This window comes from Camelus ferus, chromosome 2, assembly GCF_009834535.1.
Source record: "Camelus ferus isolate YT-003-E chromosome 2, BCGSAC_Cfer_1.0, whole genome shotgun sequence".
NCBI classification, from domain to species: Eukaryota; Metazoa; Chordata; class Mammalia; order Artiodactyla; family Camelidae; genus Camelus; species Camelus ferus.
In genome coordinates, this window is record NC_045697.1 from 18,988,690 (window position 1) to 19,010,904 (window position 22,215).

The 22,215-nt window shown below is 39.2% G+C and overlaps 1 protein-coding gene across 8 annotated transcripts in view; it reads left to right on the plus strand.

The window, feature by feature from the left end:
- The window catches only part of TBC1D19 (TBC1 domain family member 19), a 138,044-nt gene that overhangs the window by 87,078 nt on the left and 28,751 nt on the right, over nucleotides 1-22,215 (plus strand). For all 8 annotated transcript variants that reach the window (XM_032495330.1, XM_032495325.1, XM_032495314.1 and 5 more), the window contains 2 exons: nucleotides 9,943-10,027; nucleotides 12,680-12,724. In XM_032495330.1, coding sequence (XP_032351221.1) covers nucleotides 9,943-10,027; nucleotides 12,680-12,724 — 130 coding nt within the window. The remainder of the gene's footprint in view (nucleotides 1-9,942; nucleotides 10,028-12,679; nucleotides 12,725-22,215) is intronic.

Consider the following 22,215-nt stretch of genomic DNA (forward strand, 5'->3'; position numbering starts at 1 on the left):
CAGATATATCCCTAGTACTGGGATTGCTGGATCATATAGTAACTCCAATTTTAGTTTTTTTTAAGGAACCTCCATACACTTTTCCATAGCAGCTGTACCAATTTACATTCCCACCAACAATGTAAGAGGGTTCACTTTTCTCCACACTGTCTCCAGCATTTATTATCTGTAGACATTTTAATGATGGCCATGCTGACTGGTGTGAGGTGATACCTCATTGTAGTTTTGATTTGATTTCTCTAATAATTAGTGAAGTTGAACATATTTTCATTTGCCTCTTAGGCATCTGTATATCCTCTTTGCAGAAATATCTATATAGGTCTGCCCATTTTTTTATTGGGTTGTTCTTTTTTTTTTTTTTTTTATTGAGTTGTATGAGCTGTATGTATATTTTGGAAATTAAACCTTTGTCAGTTGCATTGTCTGCAAGTATTTTCTCCCGTTCTGTAGGTTGTCTTTTCATTTTGTTTATGAAAGCTTATAAGTTTGATTAGGTCCCATTTGTTAATTTTTGTTTTTATTTCTATTGCTTTGGGAAACTGTTATGTCAAATTATTGAGTGTTCTGATATAGGCACTGTGTTAGGTGCTGCATAAGATGTTTATTAAGCTTACATTATAGTGAAAAATCAGGGAAAGGCAAATACATAGTTATAATCTGATAAATGCTCTCATAAAGGTTTATGCAGTGTTCCATGCAAATACAATTAATGCGGAAATCAATTCTGGGAGTAGTCCAGCTTAGTTGTGGTTTCAGAATAGACATGTTACAAGAACTGTCTGTTCTTTTTCCTTTATTTTTAAAAATGTTTATTTTTATTGAAGTATGGTTGACATGCAATATTATGTTAGTTTCAAGTGTACATCATAGTGATTCAACACGTATATGCATTATGAATTGATCACCATGATAAGTCTAGTAACCATCTGTCACCACACAAAGTTATTCCAGTATTATTGCCTGTACTCCCTGTGCTGCACATTACATCCCCTGACTTACTTATTTCATAACTGGAAGTTTGACCTCTTAACCCCCTTCACCTATTTTGTCCACTCCCTCCCCTCTGGCTACCAGCAATTTGTTTTCTGCTATGAGTCTATTTGTGTGTTTGTTTGTTTGCTTGTGGTTATTTTAATTTTTTTAAGATTCCACATATAAATGAATGGTTTTCACATGGTTTTTGTCTTTCTCTGAGATAATGTCTGGTTCTTAAAGGCAAGGAGTGAGGAGGAGAATGGGAAAAACAAAAATAAACGTGAGCCATGTGCACAGGGTGATTAGTGAGGCGAGACGAGCTTAACATGACAGCGAACAAGCAGTTCAGGCTAGCGTTAATGAGCACCAGATACAGAGCAAGGGCTGTGAACAGAAAGGGAACAGATGTGAAAGGCTGTCAATACCATGACCTGTCCTGTCACTTCCTCTTGAATACGTGTTCTGCTCCCTGCCCTTCTCCCACTTTCTAATAGTAATGACCTGACAAAACCTTAACCCTGGCTCGGTACAGCCCTCCACCAGCTCTGTAGCTGCAGTGTGTGCTTGCAAGTGGCTGGAAAAAACATGCAACCACGATAACGAGTTTTACTTTAAATTCACGACCACTAACCTTAAGAGGATCCTTAGTTCTACTGCATTTCCCTAGTCCAGTCATTCGTCCATTCTCCTAGAAGACTTCTTGCACATCCTCTCTCTTCAGATCTCCACCTCTTCTCTCTCAGTTCATGACTTTGAGTCCTGTTTCTGAAAAAAATAAAAGCTCTGAGAACCAGCCCTACATATACTCCCACCACCACATATATTTGACCTACCTGCATCTTCACCCATATACTCAGCTTTCCCTTCTTATTATGGGTAAACTATCTGTGCTTTTATTTATCATAAAGCCAGTCCCTGCATTTGGACACGAAAGCTTATCTCCCTGGTACTCAAGGGCAGTGCAATTGTTAGTATTTTCATTGTCAATTTTCCCATCTCTTTTGGGTCACTCTTCTCCGTATACAAATACACTGTTATTTCTCTCATCTGAAAAACAAAGCAAAATAAAGTGAAATAAAAGTCTTTCTTAATCCCACATCCCTTCCAGCTTCTACTCCATTCCTCTGTTCCTTTTTTAACAAAACTTCTTTTTTTTAAAGTCTGTAGATATTGTTGATATGTGCTATCCTCCTGTTCTCTCTTGAACCTTCCTTAAAAAATCAGCCTTTTTTTTTGCCCAGCTGTCCCACCTAAGATCACAAGTGACTTCATACTGCTGAAGCCAGTGGTCATTTCCCACTTCTCATCTCACTGTGTTTGATCACTCAGTCACACCCTCTCCTTGATTCTCTTTCTTCACTTGGCTTCTAGGATGTCATGCTTTCTGGTTTGCTTCATCTTACTAGCTGGCATTCTCCTTCACCTTTGCCAGGTTCTCTTCATCTCCCTGTCTTACCCTGGACCCCAAGGATAATTCCATGGACCTCTTTTTTCCCCCAGCGGCCATTGGTGATCTCATTTATTTTCATGGCTTTAAATACCATCTATACACTGATGACTGCCAGATTTATATCTCTTTCTGGACCTCTCCCTTCAACTCAAGGTATTTATCTGGTCTTGGGGAGCCGTTCTTCTGTCCAAAGTCTTATTTCTGCAGGCTCATCTCCTGACCACTTTTCGGTTCCTAACTAAAACACACAGCAAACTTCTCCCAAATGCATTATCCTTCTTGTCTGCTTGTTTTCTTCTGTAGCACTTAACACCACATAATATCCGAGATATTTTGGCTCTTTTCCCCTTCTCTCCTTTCACAAAAACATAAACAGTGTGAGGATAGGGATTTTTTTTTTAATTCATGTGTTTATTCTCAGTCCCTAGAGCAGTGCCTGCCACATAATAGGTTTTCAAGTAAATACTTGTCAGAAAGAGGGAGGGAGAGAGAGAGGAAGAAAGAAAGTAGGAAGGAGCTGTCATTATAGGTAGAATCAGGAAGATTTTGGTGACTGGCTGTATATGCAGGTTGAGGGAGAAAGAAGAGTCAAGAATGACTGAGTTTTCAGGCTTTGGATAGTTACAAGCATGGTGATGATGGGAATTAAGCTTAGAGACACAGGAAGGATGTATAAGGTCGGAAGGCAGGGGGACAGAGCAGGGAAAGATTTTCTAAAGTATATTTTTCTCCATAAGAATGTGAGGAGAAGATGAGACCCCATGCCCAAGCAAGAAACTAGACCAGAAAAAAGTTCTTTATTTTTCTCCCGGTATTCTCTAATGATTGCAAGTGAGATTATCAACACTATCTTCATCATTTATTTATGGAGTGTTTATTAGGTGCCAAGATCTGCTCTAGACACTTACATACTTTGTAACTAATTCTTACAGCACCCGGGTAAGGTAGCTTTTTTCCTGTTTTATAGCTGAAGATGCAGAAGCTCAGAGTCCAAACTCATAGCTACCACGACCCAGGCTAGGTCTTTTCAATTTCAAAGCCCTGTAAGCCACATTGCCCTTTGATATAGGAAAATTTAAATCAGGGCAGAGTGTTTCAAAAAGTCATTCTTGAAAATTTATCATTTGAAAATTCTCCAGATTAGTTTGGATAAAAATGCAAGCACCACAAATTTAAAAATTTAGTTCTAAGTTAAAGTGATTGTCCAATTGAGATCTATTGTGTCTTTTGTACTTTTTATTACATAAATAACATTTCTCAGAAACATTCATTATATATTTTCAAAAGACTAAAGAAATTCTAGGCCCCAGTGACTCTTTTGCATCTGTGTGTAGAAATGTTGGGGACAGTTCTGCTGTATAAACTGTAGTTCAGAGTTACACGTCCAGCTTCCACTTACAGCTTTTCTAAATAAAGTAAATCATTACCATATATAACCTAATCCTCATAAAGTTCAGTTTTTACTTAATTAGTGAGTAATCAAAGTTAAATTTTCTAGTTAATTTGATTGAACTTGTCATCTTTCTGTAATTACATTCTAGCAAATTTACAGTTGAATTATCACGTCATTATAGATACTAAATTGGAATCTCAGAAGTTAAAACAGCAGTGCAGGTTACGCTGGGGGTTGGCAGCTCATTGCTTGCATGCTAGGGTTGCACACCGGTAGGTAATGCGTAACATCCCACCTCTGGCATTACCGCTACAGTCACTAACACTGTCCCAAGAGCAGCCTCAAGTATCTTGTCTTCTGTAGGACAATGGGGACTTGAGGGGTATATATTTAAACACAGAGCTTCTCCTGACGTTACTATGTTCCCACCAGCTTCTAAGGGAAAGTTAATATAAATATTTCTTTAGGAATCATTTTCCCTCTAGGCAACGGTAGAAAGATATTTGTAAGTATATTTTTCTCTTGCATTATTTTACTTGAAATGTATTAGTTTATTAGTTGTATCTGTTATTATATTAATTATATAAATTTATTTGTTATATTAATGGTACTAGTTTATTGTTTCTACTGTAACAATTAACACAAATTTAGTGGCTAAAAACAAATGTATTCTCTTACAGTTCTGTTTGAAGATTGGATGTCTTTTGAAATGGGTTTTAGTGGGCGAAAATCAAGCTGTTGTCAGGGCTGTGTTCCTTCTGGAGTAGAGTAAATTCCCTTCCTTTTCCAGCTTTCAGAGCACCTGCACTCCTTGGCTCATGGCCCCTTTCTCCGTCTTCAAAGCCAGCAGACAGCATCTTCAAGTCTCTCTCATTCTGATTCTGCTGCCTCTCTCTTTCATTTATAAGGATATTCATATATGTGTGAAGTGACACAATAAAGGCTATCATTTTGGCATTGTTAGAAATGGCATACAGTTGAAAATCGTTTAAATATTCATTTATAGCAGACTAAGCCATTAAATAAATCATGGTATATATAGCCCTTAAAATGTAACCCTTAAAATGAAGCAACTCTTTATAAAGCAACAGCATATTCATATATACTGGTATAAAAAGATCTCTAATTTCATTAAGTTTAAAAAAATCGGATACTGAACGTTGTATACAGTGTCTGCCCATTTGACCTGAAAATACTGTTGTCATAGTCACCAGTAACAATCCAGTGGCCCATGCTCAATCCTCCTAACTGATCTCTCAGCAGCATTTGACCTAGGTGTACCCTTTCTGCACTGGGCTTTCAAGACACACACTCTTTTTGGTTCTTTTTTTACTTTACCAGTTAACAGAGGCAAATCCAACATTTGGGGTACCTAAGGCTTCTACAATTTTGAGAGCTCTCTTTAAGAACAAGAGTATAATATTATAAATCTTTAAGAAAATATAATATTATAAATACCAAATCGGGTAAGAACGTGTATAATTGATAGAATAACAATTTATTAGAATCATAAGAGATTTAGGTCCCTTTCTGAGATGTTATTAGGCAGTTTACTAGAAATGCATACATAGAGACTCTCCTTACCTACATCTCCCCGCAGTTCCCAGCACTGAGAGGGACCCATGCTAGTGAAGGGTACTGAAGCGCCTTCATTAGCATCATGGGAAACCCCCTCTCTTGTTTACTCCTCAGTCTCTAAGATTGGTTACTTCTCTTCTCTCTTATATCTTAATGTTAGAGTGTCCCGGATCTCAGTTCTTGGTTTTCTTTCTCTGGTTAGACTCACTCATTTGAAGATTTCACCAAGCTCACCTATCTTGTGGATTTCATTATCATCTATATTGATAACTTCCAAATTCATATCTTCAGTCCAAACCTCCCTCCTGTACTCCGGACTAGTATCTCCAACTACCTATTCAACATCCCCATTTAGTTATTTTGCAGATATCTCAAATTTAGCAAGTTGAAAACTGAACCTCTGATCTTCCTCCCCAAATATTTACTCAACTTTTCCTGTCTCAGTAGATGGTGACTCCATCTTTCCACTCACTCAGATCATGCATCCTTCCAGTTGGCATCATCTTTGATTCCTTTCTCTCACACGCACCATCCAATCTGTTAGTAAATCCTTTTGGCCCGGTCTTTACATTGTATTTAAAATTTGACCACTTCCCTCCATTGTCATCATGCTGCAAGTTGGGTTCCGCGGCAAGGAGACTCAGGTGGAAATGAGCATGCCAAAGACTGATTAGGGAGCGCTGGTGGGCTCAACAGCTATAGCAGGCAGTGAGTGAAGCAGGACTGAGCAGGGGGAGAAGTCTAGCCGCGGTGGTTTAAGTGGAAGCCTCAGCTGCTGCTGCAGAGAGTTCTGATGAGGAGATAAATCCTCAGGTCTGTCCGGAGGCTGGGGTAAGAAGTGCAGACCTTTCTCCCGTGCATCTCATCAGTTGTCATTGGATGTAGGTCATTCCAGGGAAAGGGCATAATCCTTGAGGAAAATAGCTTTCTTCGGCAGAGGCCTTCCCTAAAAGGAGCTGCCTGCCGAGGGCAGCTGAGAGTTGTCTGCTGCAGCACCGCGAGCAGCTGCAAAAGGTCCTTTATTCCTGAAGAGGGATCTGGGTGACACAGCCCAGTGGCCAACACATACAGCTACCATCTGAGTCCCAGCCACTGTCACTAGTCTTCCACAGGGCCTCCCTGCTTCTGCCCTTGCCCCCCCCCCCAGCCAGTTCTCTTCACAGTGGCTAGAGTGATCCTGAGAAAATAAGTCAGATCATTTCACTCCTCTGCTGAAGCCCCTGCAGCAGATCTCCATTTCACTCCCAGTGAAAGCCAGTATCCTGACAATGGCCCACAATGCCCTGTATAATTTAACCTCTCTCACATTTCTCTTCCCACTCATCTGCTCCAGCCGCACCTGTTTCCATGCTGTTCCCCCGACACATCAGGCATACTCCTGCCCTAGCACCTTTGTGATCGTTGGCTCTTCCACCCAGAAGATATCCCCCAGATATGTATATGTTAACTTCCTCAAGTCCTTTCAAGTCTTTGATCAGATGTTACCATCTCAACGAAGCCTAATATGACCATTCTCTTTACAATGGCAATCATCCTTCCCCATTTCCCCTTTGCTTTGGTTCCATAGCACTCACCCTCTAATGTATTGTATAATGTAATTATTTATAATGCTTTCCGTTTATTACCCCTACCGTAATTAAGCTCCATAAGGTAGGGTTTTTTTTGTTTGTTTGTCTGTTTCCTTCATTGTATCCCAGGCACCAAACAGCTAGAACAGAGCCTGATACATAGTAGAAACAGAAGGAAACAATTAGTGAACTGATTGAAAAATCTGAGGAGGTCATCCAGAATGGCGCACAGAGGGATGGAAGTAACGAAGAGCTGTGGCAGGTTGAATAAGTGTCAGTCAATCTTAGGTCTCGCAGGGGTCAGGTAGAAGGGACTAGAGAATGTGAAAGAGGCCTCATCCACAAAGGTGATAGCTGAGATTTTCCCAGAAATGAAGATAAACAGAATTTCAAATTGAAGAAACATGATAGTCTTAAGTCATAGAAAAAAAAACCCCAAATTAAATATATTTGGGGGGAAAACTATAGAATATAGAATAAAATTAAAGTCACAGTAGTAGTAGTAGTAATTACAGCTAACATTGTAATAATATTCATCATATACTAGGCACTGTTCTAACCTATTTGTGAATATTAATTAATCCCCACAATAGATTTTGATGTAGGTATTATTATTGTATATATATTACATGGAGGAAACTGAGATACCAAGAAGTCCAGTAACTTGCCCAATGTTACACAGCCAGTAAGTGGTGGGGCTAGAGTTTGAACTCCAGCAGTCTAGTTTCAAAATAAATTCAGATAGGTTAATGATTTTACCACAAAATGAAACTATTAAAAATGCTAGACAGGATGCACTAGATTATATGGTGGCAAATCCAAAATCTCAGTGGCTTAAAACAACAAAGGTCTGTTTCTTGCTCATGGTCATGTCCATCCCAGATAGAATGGGGACCTAGCTCTGTGTCATCCTGACTCCGGAACCCAAGCTGATAGTGGAACCCCATCTGGAACACTGACGGTTTCCATGCAAAGGGAAAGAGGGAACCATGTTAACTACTCTGGTTCTTGGAGCTTTCATTTGGAAACTTTCAAGCGATGCATATCTATTTCATTGAATAAAGAGCAAATCCTGTGACCACACCTAACACCAAATTGGCCAAAAAGGTAAGCTGACATATGTTCCCACAGAGGAAGAACCAGAAACATTTGATGAAAAACACCAATGACTTTCAGAATTTAGGTGAATATGTATAGAATATTATAAATGTGGGAAGGGACTTTCTAAGCATGAAAGTATTGGTAATTTGATCACATAAATGTTAAAAACATCTATGTCAAAAATAATTAACAAGTTATTGAGCAAAGCCATTTATAACATATAATTAGACCAAAGGTTAGACTCCTGAATATATAAAAATTTAAACAAATCAATAATTTTAAAAACATCCATTTTAAAATGGACTAAGATGATGAACTGAAAAATAACAAAAAAATGCAAATGGAAGAGTAATCTTCATTAGTAATTAAAGCAAGATGCCCTTTTTTACCTAGATGGTAATAAACCGTTTTGATGAGAACAAGAGAAAATGTGCACTAACTGCCATCTGTGTTAAAAACAAAAACAAAACCTTTCCAGGAGGCGATTTGGCAATAGTATCAAAAGTCTTAGATTTAAAATGCCCATCACTTTGACCAGACAGCTAGTCCAGTTTTAGAAATTTAAATAAAGGTATACATAAATATTTAGCTATAAGGGAGTTTACTCAACATTGTTTATAGCTGGGGAAAAGTGGAAATAATTAAATGTTCAACAAAAGACATGGTAAGTGATTGTTCATGCACATAGCAGAATATTCTATAGCATTAAAAAATGTGGGAGAGAAAATATAGAACAGTATGCATAATCCTATTTTGCTTGAAAAATTTATATGTGTATGTATAAGAACAGTCTGAAAGGGTATACATCAAAATATTAACACTGGAGGGATTGTGTGTGTTTTTTCTCCTTTTTTGAAGATCTGTATTTCTAATTTTTATCATAAACATGTATTGCTTGCATAGTCTTTTAAAATGTAAAAATAAATCAGTGGCAGTGGTTGGTACACATTTCACCATTGGGACTGGCTGATACCCAATCTCGATATCTAGCCTTTCTCTAAAGCTGAGCCCCTTTCTTAAGTCTTGGACCCACGGTTCCTCTCTCCATTCACACTGCTGCTAGTCCAGCCCAGACTTTGTGCCCCTGTTCTGTTAACTGGGCTTCTGCCTTTTTCTGTTACTGTCAAACTCTGTTCTCAGTAACATCTTTTGAATCCCAGGCCTTCTAATACCAGGACCCAGATTTCCTTCACTAATCACCTTCCTGGGGATTGGCCCCCTGCTCCTAAATTCCAGGCTGGTGTCAACAGTCCAGTGCCTCCTAATGGACACCTTTGATTTTGACTTTCTGCCCTACCTATTTTCATCTCCAGGTGGAGTTGTCGCATTCTACCTGCTGGTCAGGACAACCAGCTTCCAACCTGTATTGGGCTGCCACTTGTTCTACTGCTGCTAATTCCTCTTAGATGCCATGAGTTGCCGTCCCTCCCACCCTGACGTGCCCAGCTGCCAGCTGCTGCATCTCAGCAGTGAGCCTAGTTCCGCTGTCCTCCACTCCCCCAGTTGCTCCATGCCACTATAGGCACCTCGGGTCTCCCCTCTACATTTCTTGCCTTATTAAATTTCTCCCAGCTGGTTCTCTTTTCCAGCTTCAAAACACACTGAAAAAAATCAACTGGTAGTTAACAACTTGTATTTTGTGCTGTTGTTCGAGGTTTAGGTGACTAACAGTGAGGAACCTTTGGATGAGCTTTGGCCATCGCACTTGGTATCTACTGTTAACACGTACCACAGGTGTACCAACAGAGGGCGCTGTTCCCATTGAGAGGCACAGGACTTGAAAGATTCTACCTCGGTGCCTCCCAAGCAGAAGCAGCAATGAATTACCTGTTACAAGACAGTGCTTAACTGTTTGTTTTTTCCAATGTTGTACCCAGGTATTACTTTGCTTTTCTCGAGATACGTCTGTGTTGGGTCACTTTGCGTACAGCAGTGCTTCGCCACCGAAATCGTACATACGAGGTACAATTTTAGTAACGTAAAGGAAGTATTCTTTAACACTTACTTAATCATGCCAAGACTGTTTGCTTTATAGCAAATATCAGTATTGTCAAGATTGTTGTTGTAAATTATGTAATAAGATTTCTCTCAGGTTATGGTAACCATCCTTTCACTCCCACTTAAGTCAGTGCCCAAGCAACTTATCACAAATCACAGGAAAGTGGTTCCCAAAACAGCATGTAAAGTTACCTTCTTTATCCTTCCTGTTTGCTCTCTCCTCTGCTGCTGTTTTTGCCGTTTCTGTTGACTATTTCCCCTTCTGACTGTGAGGGTCACTTGAACTTGCTTTTTCTACTTTTTTTTTTGCCATCTTTATTCCTTATCTCAAAATGTTATACCACATGTAAAAGCTTGATACAATTTATATGCTATTGGCTCTCTAATTTCTATTTTAATGCTTCTACTCTTTATCACTAACTGCTACAAAATAATACTATTTCAGGATCCTACAGTCACCTGACAGTTGAACTGACTTCACCTAGAAGCCTCTCCCTGATTTCTCCTTTTTATGAAATAGTGAACACCCAGCACTGCAAGCGTATAAGCGTATTGTGTATGGTTGTTCTGCTGTGCCCGTAAAGAAAGAAGCTGTTGTCCTGTACCTCCTAAGTCTGCTGTCTGCATGATCGCTGCAGCCCCTGCCCTAAGACAGGCCCGCATTGCCTGGTGCTGGGACCGGGCTCCCCACAGCCTGGGGGCTCTCCCAGTCCCGTTGCTTCTACATGGAACTGATAGAAACATTTGGCTTGCTTGTTTGTTTCTTTAACATCACCTGCTGAAACACTTACTGTAGAACTTAATTATCTAATGGAGTCACCTCTAAATTCAGCCAAGATTGTAAGGCTTTCTGTCAGTTGATCCTGTCTTAAACTAGCTAATTTTGATTCCCGGTTTATTCCATATTACAACAGATTCATTCTAATTTCCATATACTCACTATGTGTCAGGAGTCGCACTCCTCCACCCTCAAAATCATAGGTCCTTGAAGAACTAGCCTATATCTCACCGTATCAGAAAAACTCAGAGTATTTCCTTCTATACAGGGAAAAACCCAGTTCTCTCCTACTGTGTTTCTCTCCTGTGTGTTTCTTTTACCATTCACACAAAACACTTCACTTCTGACACCTGTGGTCACAACTCTGTAGAAGTTTTCCCCACAGCAACAGGCAAGTTTTGACACTAGCTGGGTACCCTACAATTTAACTGAATTCTGACACCTGAGTTAGTGTCAGGTCCCACAGGGTAAGGACTCAGTCTCACAAGACTGCCCTCTCTCTCTCTCATGCACACACACACACACACACACACACACACGTATACTCTTCAGACACCGGTCACAAACCCAGGTTATCACCTGTGCTTCTGACCAACCAGCTATAGATTGGAGGTTCCAATAACCCCCTCCTTGAGTTTGGTTAATTTGCTAGAGTGGCCCACTGAACTTAGGGTAACACATACTTACCCTTGCCAGTGTATTAAAAGATACGATAAAGGAGACAGATGAGCAGCCAGATGAGTTGCAGTGCGTCATCCTCCCAGCTTTGACGTGTTTGCCCCCCTGGAAGCTCTTGAACCCCCTACTATTAGGATTTTATGGCGTCTTCCTCACACAGGCATGATCCATTATTAAACTCCATTTCCAGCCCCTCTCCCTCCTCTGGAGGATGGGGAGTGGGTCTGAAAATTCCAAGCTTCTAATCATGTCTTGGTCTTTCTGGTAACCAGCCTCCATCCAGGAGCCCATTCAGAGTCAGCCATCCATCCATCCACCTGTTCTCTCCTTATTCACGAGATCAACCCCTGCTGTCTCCACCCTAACCTAAGCTGTTCATGCAGTTCTTTGTCTCCTCTTTGCCACCATTCCCAATAAGAAATACAACAAAAAATTTTTTTAATTAAAAAATCTTTCCTTAAAGCCAAGTGCAAAAATGTATGTGACTTTTTGGTAGACTCAACAGTGTTAGAAAAACTGTTAATATAAAAGCTACCTAAAGATTTTCAGTGGAAAGTGGGGAAAAATTCAGACCTTTAAAAGTTTGGAGGAAAAACTTTTAAAAACTCCTTTAGACATTTAATGATTGTGAATATACTTTATTTTTTTGAGACAGTTCTGATTTCAAATATTTAGCCTCATTCTCGGACTTTATCAACTGTTTAGGGGTTCAGAATATATTACCATCATACAGTTAAAGACATTTAATTTTAACTTGTCAGCACATTCCATAAGAATGTAAACTAATGAGGCATTGCAAAGCTTGGGACTTACTTTAATGAATAGACTTATTTATAATTAGCACAGCCATTCTATATTTATAAATAGATGCTGTTCTTAAGTGATTAAGATCTAGAAAATGTTTGTTCTTTTAATTATTTTGTATCACTTCTCCTTAAGTTTATATTGACTTTAATTGATGAAAGGATTTGCTAATATCAAAAGATTAGCTGGCATATTTTCAGATTAATTCCATAACATAAAATAAAATGAAAGGAGATTGTACTGTAGTCATTTTTTAAATTCCTTTAATTATTAGTACATTCACAAAATTAATTTTTAAAGTTTTTTTTTTCCTATTTTGTTTAATCACATTGAAACTCTATGGTTTTCTCTCACAGGAAAACTAGGACTAGAAGAATATGCTGTCTTTTATCCACCAAATGGTAAGAGTAATGCTATTGCTTCCTCTAGTGGGAAATAGGGAAAACTGCAACTTTTATAATAGGAATTTGACTTTCTCACTCACTGTCTTTAAGTGGATAATAATTTATCATCTTAAATAAACCTTCTATAGAATAGCCATTCTAATTAATTTTCCCATGTTTGTCGTAGGTTTGTGCTAAACTATGTATACCCTTTCTGTATTTTCTTGAGACCAATAGTAGCATTTAGAGGAAGCTGAGTAGGCTCAGGTGCTTAGTTTTCCTCTGAAGGACTCTCACTGGTCCATCCCGGGCCTGCCTTTTGGCTTTATTGGAGCAGTGCTGTAATGAGCGGATCGCCTTGAGTTGCACTTTATTGTTCTCATTATTTGACAACTGTGGTATTTATAAATGAAAAGATTTGAAGAAATATATCACCAAAATAGTGTGTTTTGATTAAAATTATCAAATGTATAGTGACCTCCTTAGGTATTAAATATTTCTTTGAGATTATTAGACAGTTTTTAAGATATGCTTCTTGGAAAAGCAATATATAGCAGTCCTTATTATGATAATATTAAGTTGCACCCTGAAGAAATTATTTTACTCCAGTAGAGTTAAGAACATGGGCTTTGTAACCCTGTAGACCTGGGTTCAGAGCCCAGTTCTGCCAGTTCACCCTGTGACCTTGGGCAAGTTATGCTTCTTCGCTGAACTTCAGATTCTCCGTCTATAACATGTGGGTAACAGATGAAAGGAGACACACTGTATGAAACAGCATGGTACCTGACATGTAGTGAGTGCTCAAGAAATGCAGCTGTTACAAGTTGTGTTTAGCTTCTTTATTGACCAGCCGAGCTGAAACTCATCCTTGACTTTCATGACACTGTTCTCTCCTTGCACTTCTCAGTGTGGGTCCCAGAGTCTTTCCCAGGGCATCCACCTCTGCCTTTCTTTAAGCACTGGTGTCCCAGTGTCCCGTCCCCCCCTTGTTCTGCTGCCCTTCTTTTCATACGTTTTCCTGGGACTTCTTACTTGCTCTCTTGCTTCTGTTTGTTAATTACTCTAAAATTTATGTCTTCAATTCTGACTTCTACAGTATTTAACTCAAACTTAACATGTCTCAACCTGAACTAATTCATCTTCATATGCCCACTATTTAAAAAAGAACAAACAAAGACAAAAATTAAATAACAAAACAAAACAAAACTCTGTCCTGTTTCTCTCTCAGTTAATGGGACTCTCATTTAACCAGTAATTCAAAGCCTAAAACCTGGTAGTCATTCTTGATTCCTTTCAGTCTTGGACCCCTTTCATCTAATAAGTCACCAGGCTCATCCAATTTTATCTTCAAAATACATCTGGGACCCTCTCTCCCTCACCATAACTACTGCCTTACCCTCATTCAGACTATTATCTCTAGTTCATTCATTGTAGCAGATAGCTGACTAATCTTTCTTCCTCCAGTCTTTTCTAGCTTTTTGCACAATGCTGTCTGAGTTATACATCTAAAAGGAAAACCTGAAAACTGCCATTTTTCTCCTTAAAGTTTTCTTAATGCCTCCTCATCCCTTTTAAGCAGTGTGCAAGCCTCTCAACATACTGTAAGAGGGCGTCTCTTGTCTCTGGCCCCTATTCAGTCTAACTCCTAGCTTCATTTCTCACCATTTCCCATCTCACTTTTTTTTTTTAATCACAGTAATATCAAATTATTAACTCTTTACCCACACGCAGCTACATAAACACTATCATTACCTCTCCTCTTCCCGCTGGCAGTAGTCCATCCAGCCTTTCTTCACTTGGCTGTCCTCAAAGCTCAGGTCAGGCACGGTCCTCTTCAGGAAACTTTTCCTGCATCCCCAGGTTGGGTTAAGGGCCCTTTCTCTAGGGTCCCGTGGTACCTAGGGTGAAAATCTATGGTATCTCTTACTATGTTATCTTGATATTGTTTGCTTATGCTTATCTGCCCTCTACAGTGCAGGCTTCTTGAGGTTCAAGATTGTATCGTTGACTTCTATTCCTCCAGCAGCTATCTGTAGTGGGACCTTAATGAGTATTTATTTGAACTAAATTAGAGGCTTTTTAATTTAATAGTTACGTATAACCTTTGTTACATCTGTCTCCCCAGAAACTTAATTTTCATATAACTTTTTATATTTATATAAGAATCGGGAAATAAGAAAAAAATTAATACCTCTGAAAGGCCAAATAGGATGTCCATGGACTCAAGTTCCTTCTCTCTATTCACAGGAGAGCTTTTCCAACTTCTTTGGGGATATATTAGCTTTTACTTAACATACATGTCTAACAAACTTGGTTGCTGGTCTTTATGCCCTCAAGTGTGGAAAGAAGCTGATATAGATAGGAAAATGGCTGACAACAGAAGTGAAAATCAGAGACTTCACGAAGGAAAATAGAAAAGCTATAAAACAGCATATAAAAGCATTCCTGCAAATCAGTATGGGACCATTTTATGGAAAAGCCAGTAACCCTCCACCCTTTTAAAAAAATTTCATTGGGTTGTAACATATTATGGTAATATAAGGCTTTTTTAATGAGCTTAAGGCACCAAGAAAAAAATGCTCCTATAATAATAGTAGTAATAGTAGTTGCAGCAGTAGCCACTAACATCTTCCATGCAAAACTATAGACCAGGCAGTGTGCAAAGTACACTACACGTATTAACTCACTTAATCCTTACAAGATCCTTCCAAGGCAGCTACTAATAGATAAAGAAGCTGAGGCACAGAGCATCCACTTGCCCCGCTGGTGAGTGACAAAGGCAGGCTCTGAGGCCAAACTCTTCAACTTCAGAAGCAATATTCTTAATCCCCATGCCCTACTCCCTCAGAAAGACGTTATTGAGTCATTATAGTGTCTTTTGGAAGAAAATTAAGTATTTAACATATTGAAAAAGTAGATGTATACAATAGGTTCCAGAAAGAATTTCATCCAGAATAAAAATAGGTTAATGCTTAATAGGGTAAACCCACAGCTGTTCGTAAACTTAATACTTAAGAATCATTTCTTTCCTCAGGTTGTTTTAGAGCCTTACCAGGATCAGAGAGGACTCTCTTCTCTGGCAATGAGTCTGAAATTGCATAACAAGAAGAGACAAAGAGCAGTCAGTCTTCTGTCCCTTTACTCTTTCCTCAAGGCAACACTAGCAACATTTTTCTATCACCCACCCTGTTTTTCAACCCCTGCCAAAGATAGGATTACTTTGAAATCTCAGGGACACCTGTGCCACCACCACCACCACCACCAAAACTGGCCTGGCTCTCAGGTCACTGGGGCTCACACAGAGAGGTTTGCCTGTAGCTCCCTGACACACTCTCCATCCTGACCAGGCACGTGCTTACAAGGGACAGAGGTTCGCTCACTCACTTCCCCACCTGTGATCGCCTTTCCTTGGGTAGAAATAGCAGGCCACAGGGGCCAGGACATTCGAGGCCTTGTCCATGGACAGACTGTCTCTAGTAGATTCATTAAACAACTGGTGAGCAAAATTTCTGAGCTGAAGGAGAGTCTGCCTGGGAATTTTATAAGGTTTTCCTGCTTTTATTCTTTGTCCAACATCTATAATTTGTCTTTATTCATTTAATAAATACTTGCTGGCCTTGCTCTAGCTCCCCTTTCAGGTGAGTAGCCCACAGTAAAGGACACAGATAAAGGACCTGCTTCAGGGACCGTGCGTTCTAGTGAGGGAGACGTGCAATGAGTAGCTAATGTGAATAAATAACTGCAAATACACAGGGAGTGACGATGTGAACAGTGAAAGGGAACGGAAGTTGTTAGTGGGCAGGGAGGCAGGGGGCGCAGCTCTTGTAGACCAGGGAGTCAGGAAAGATGCCTCTGGGGCAGTAGAATGTGAACAGAGGCCAGGATCTGCAGGGAGGGGGAGGAGCACTCCGGAGGGAATGCGCAGCACGTTCGCAGGCCTGAGGCAGGAATGGCCTCGATGATTTGAAGAACAACAAGATGGCCGGTGTGACCCACGACAGTGAGCAAAACATAAACTGGTACAAGGTGAGGGAGGAGAGGTTGACAGGGGCCTGGTCGGGTCGGGAGACAGCTGCAAGTTTCATCTGGTAAGTCCAGTGTCTGGGCTTCCTTAGAGGCAATTTCTATTAATTTTTTTCTGTTCCTGTGAATTGACTATATACTTTCTTATTTCTTTGTGTGCATAGTAATTTTGTTGTTGTTGATAACTAGATATTTGAGTATTATAATTTTCTCCCCTCCCCAGAATTTGCTGTTATTACTTGTTGTGGGTTGTAGTTGTTTGTTTAGTGACTTTTCTAAACTATAAAGATTACCTTCTTTTGTATTGAGTGCCCACTGAAGTCTCTGTTCTGTTAGCTCAGTGATTAGTAAGTGATTTGACAAGAGATTTCCATATGTCTGAAACCAAAAAAAAAACTTCTCCCAGTCTTTGCTGATAGGCCGTGTGAAGGGGTATTCCTTCAAGGCTTAGCCAGGCCGTTTACAGCTCTGCCTTAGCTTTCACTTCCTGCTTGCACAGAGCCCGGAAGTCAGGCAGAAGCAAAAGCTGAAATTTTAAAAAGAAAGAAGAAGAAAAGAAAGCTGAAGGTCTTTTTTAGATTCCCCTGATTATAGAGGAGCTTTTCAGAGCCTTTATCCCTTTGTATACATGCTTCCCCAGTCTCCTCCTTCCCAGACTCTCCAGTCTGTCTGCTCCTCACCCCATCTGTTATCCCTTGCTGCCCTAGGTGGCTAAGGCTAATATATTTGAGGTATATATATATATATACATACACACACACACACACACACACGCAAATATATTTTAAATGCTTTTGATCAATATCCCTGGCTGGCCACTTCAGCCGAATCCCTCAGGTCAAAACACAACCAATTTTTTGATTCAAGATCCATATTGCCCCCTTCTGGCATCAGAAAGCTGCACCAGGATTGTGGGCAGCTGTCTTTATAGCCATCAAGCTGGAAAGTAGGGGATAGTAGTGGGTAAATTAAAATACCACGATCTTCTCTTTCCAAAATTCAGGAGCGTCCGTCTTTATTAAGTTTCCTTGATTGCTGTGAGTTTTAAAATTAGATTCCAGACTTTGAAAAAATTGATTCTAGCAGTTCTAGCCAGCTTAGCCATTTCTTTAGTGGAGGGGATGGAGTTTTATTTTTCTACTTTGTCTTCTCAGTGACATCTCTCCTCCAATTCCTGATTAATATTTCAAAAAGATCATCCTGAATACTATGTAAAATAAAAGTGTCACTCTTAAGCTCCACGAGAACAAGGGCCTTAATAATTTTGATGACCAGCATACCTAGCACGTGGAACCATGCATGGCATCAAGTTGCTGCTTAGGAAACAGTATTGAACAAGTGAGCGAATGAATGAGGGAATGACTGTAGATAATTATAGAGGAGCAAGAATAAAAGCAAGGAGGTGAGACTTGGGAAAAACATACATAGACCTGACTGAGACTTAAATGAACATCATAATTTGCTAATACCATTTGTTTCCTCCAAGACAAAAAGAGTCATTGCTAGTGAACATTAGGGAGAGGAGTTTTAGGACTCCAGAGCAGTGGTTCTCCAGTAAGGGCAGTCCCACCCCCTGCCCCCCAGGGACAGCTGGTGATGTCTGAAGACGCATCTTGTTGTCAGAGGGCAGGGCGTACTCACCGGGATCTCATGGGTGGAGGCCAGCAATGCTGCTACACCTGCAGTGCACAGGACAGCCCTTCACAAAGACTAGGGAAGACTTAGAAGAAATGACAAAAATATATCCTTTCAAACCTGCCTTCAAGTGTCAGGTTGGTAAACAGCAGTGTACTTTGTCAACTATATTAATAAAATAAAATTCAAAACATCTTATATTCCAAAATTCACTGCACGTGTAACTTTAGACATAAATTGAAAAGTATGATTTTTAGATTGACAATAATGATTATGTACTAATGTCTTGGGAAATTTTAACTGCTAAAATAAAGAAACAAAGTCATATTCTGAAGTTCTAGTTCAGAAAGATAGCAGATTTGGCTAGAAAACAATTTGACCGTGGTCCTAATCCCTATATTTACTGACCTGTAGGCTACATGTGGAATGAGAATAAGCAAAGGAAACGATCATTTCAACAAATGAATAAGCTATACTAGGTAATCCCAAATAAAAGAGTGTAAAAATTTGCTTCACCTGGAATGATGTTAAGGGGAATCGGATGTGATGATTATGACCCAGCTACAAATGCTAAGTATTAATAGAGACGGTGTGAAGATCAGGGGAAATATTTAGCAAGTGCAAGGCATGTTTATATCTAGAGTATTTTCACAGTCATATTTACTATTTATATCTCATCTAGCTCAAGATTTTATTTTTGCTGACGATGTTTACCGTTCTGCTATATCAGAGGCCCATTAAGTCATTACTCTATAAAGTTATTTCTATTGATTGGAGTAGGCAGTTAATATTTGAGACTTATTCAGTTAGATAAAGGATCTTAAAAGAATCACCCACAGCAGACTTGTGGAACTCTGAGGCCAGATAAGAGATGGTGTCCCAAGCATCCCACTGCCTGTTAGAAGTGCACTCTTGGATGCTGGCCAGGTGGGTGAAACTTGACCCTTGAAAGACTGAAGTGCTGTGTGGCAAAGGAAAGGATTTTGAAAAACTGGCCAAGAACATGACAACCTCTGAGATCAAAGACATGCTTTAGGTGGTATGTGCCCTAGAGAGCTAATGAATTCTTCACTGCTTCTTAAGCCTCCTACTTTTCTTTGCCAGAATCTGACTTTGTCCTTCTTCAGCAGAGCAGACAACTTACCCTTTTTTGGCATCTGAAGCCCTGGCTAATCTTGATTAAGCTGAAGTGAACTCTTATTTAATACTGACCAAAAAAACCAAAAAGATTTTCTTGGGTTTAAGCTAGTTATCTAAGCTATCACATTTAACTAGTTAAATGTGATACTCTCCCTTCTGAGAGCATAAAACAGCTCTAGTTAGTGAGCATCTGCTGTGTACTGAATACTATGCTGGCACGCTTTAAATAAATTAACTCATTGGTGCTTTAGCACAACCCAGTGAAGTCAGTATTATTTATCTCCATTTTCAAAAGTGAAAATAGAGACTCAGAGAGTGTTGCTAACTTTCCTGGAGACACACAGGACTGGAACTCATGTCTGTATGACTTTGTTGGCCACTTATAATTTCAACTCTGCGTTATTGAGAGCCTCCTATCCTATATGTTAATTACTTATTCATAAATAAGTCTTGTACTTTTTTATTTATAAGCCTTTATTATATTTATAAATGTTCAAATCTACATCATTAGCAACATACATTGAGCATCTCACCTGTAGAAGAAACTATGCTGGATGCTAAAGGTAATACACAGTTTGAATTGTGGCCCTTCCGCAAAGAGCTTATGACCTAGCTGCTTACGGAACAGCCGTAGATTTCAGAACTTGGGGGAAATGTGGTGAAAGTGTGATTAACTGTTAGTCTTCTTAATACATGCATCCCTTTTTGCTGCTTGGCAGTTCACTAATTCATTCACTATATGCTTCCTAAGGAAAAGTGCTTTGTCCTAAGGTATTCCTACACTCAAGACATCTTTATAAGTATTTGTAGATGAAAATTTGTAGATGAAAATTTGTAAGGTCTTCATTTCTGACTACCTTAACTTGTTTGTTCAAATGTTTCTGCAGTACTTAACAGAGGAAGAAAAAAGTGTTTTTGCAGTTAGAATATAGGGTTCTGTAATAATAGCAATCTGCTTTGAGATTTAGTGGTTAGAAAGATATAATATGTACTTATCTTTCTGCAAGGTATCAAAATATTCCTTCTGTTTATTAACTTATCTTTCTCTCTTAGCTTTTCTTTCACATGACAATGTGATTATTTTGGAAAAGTTAGAAAAGATGGACGTTTAAAATTGTTAAAAGTTTTTAATCAGTAAAGGAAACAAAATGAGGCCTCAGTTAGGGAAGATAGAAAAAGATGGGTGTTCACAAGAAGAACAAGAGACTCAACCAAAGATAAAAACAGAGAGGGAGACTGAAGAAGAAGAATGGCCTTTGGGCCCTCCTGCTAAGTGTGCTGTTGAGCTAGAGCTGTAGCTGCAGTCTCGTTAGGAACATTGACTTTCAATATGTATCTAATCTGGTTTTGCATTTTTTTAGTTTCTAAAAAGCAAAAGATCTTTAAGTTGGAAAGAATCTTACTATTGGAAGATCCTCATATGTCCAGTTTTCTTCAAGTCTCACAAATTTTTCTGTATTTTCTCTAGACATGACTGTTAAACATAGAATTTTAAAGTTAGTTCAGAGACAATCTTAGTCCCTTTTAATGACAACCAATTACTGAAGCTCAGGAGGTTTGATGACTTTCCAAACCCAGCTGGTTTGATAAGCCCATGATGGAATCCTGATCTGACTACAGACCAGTAAATTTCATGCTGCTTCTCTATTCATCATTTACTCCTTCTTCCACCTATTCATTCATTCAGCAAATGTGCATTCATAATTAACTACGTTCATGGTATCATGAAATGCATACAAAGATGAATAAAACACATTTCCTGTCCTCTGCAGCAATTCATTCAACAGCTAATTATAAAGCAAAATATAGTGGAAGGATAGTGATGGAAATATGAACAAAGTGCCATGAGAATGCAGAAGAATGAGCACTTAATTATGACTAAGAGGTTAAGGGATGTTTCTCTGAGATTGTACTTGTCCTTAGCAAGGTTTTGATAGAAATTAAAGCATTTCAGGATACAGAATTATCAAGTTCAAAGCTACCAAAGTATGAAAGTGCATGATGCATTCTGGTGATGGTGAGTAATGCAGTGTAGCTGCACCACAGTAGGTGTAGAGTCAGGATGACAAAGGGGAGGCAGATATATCTCAAGGTGCCGTCATGAATGGTTAAGACCAGATGAAAGGCTTTGGATTTCACTCTGTGGACACTTAACCTATATTACAAGGCTGGAATGTGAATTCCACAACTACAGAGAACATGTCACATTCATTTTAATATCTCCAGAAGCTGCAGGGTAGGTTTTCAAACATTGGTTGATTGGGTGAGTAGGAACTCAGCAAATATTTGGTGGGTGGATGAATGGTCAGTAAAGGTATTTTTCATGGTCTCATCAACATTTTAGAAGATAACCTGACCCATTACGAAAGTTGGTTGGAGGGCAGAGTCTGGGGAAAGAGACACCAATTAGGAGACTCTTGCAGGAACATAGGTAAGAGTTTATCAGAGCCTGAACTCAGGCCCTGGAAGTAGGAAGGAAATGAACAGTTAAAAAATGGTATCAGTAAGTCCTCTAGGGCTTCATGTATTCATTCCACAAACATTTAATGAGGACCTATTAAATTCTGGGCATTATACTTGCCTCTGGGGATAGAAATAAATAAGGAATAGTTTTGTACTCAAGGGATTTATTCCATTGGAAGAAAGAAAAGTGATTATAATACAGTGTATAAGAGAAGGAAAAAGATCATTTGTTAAGTACCGACTTTGCA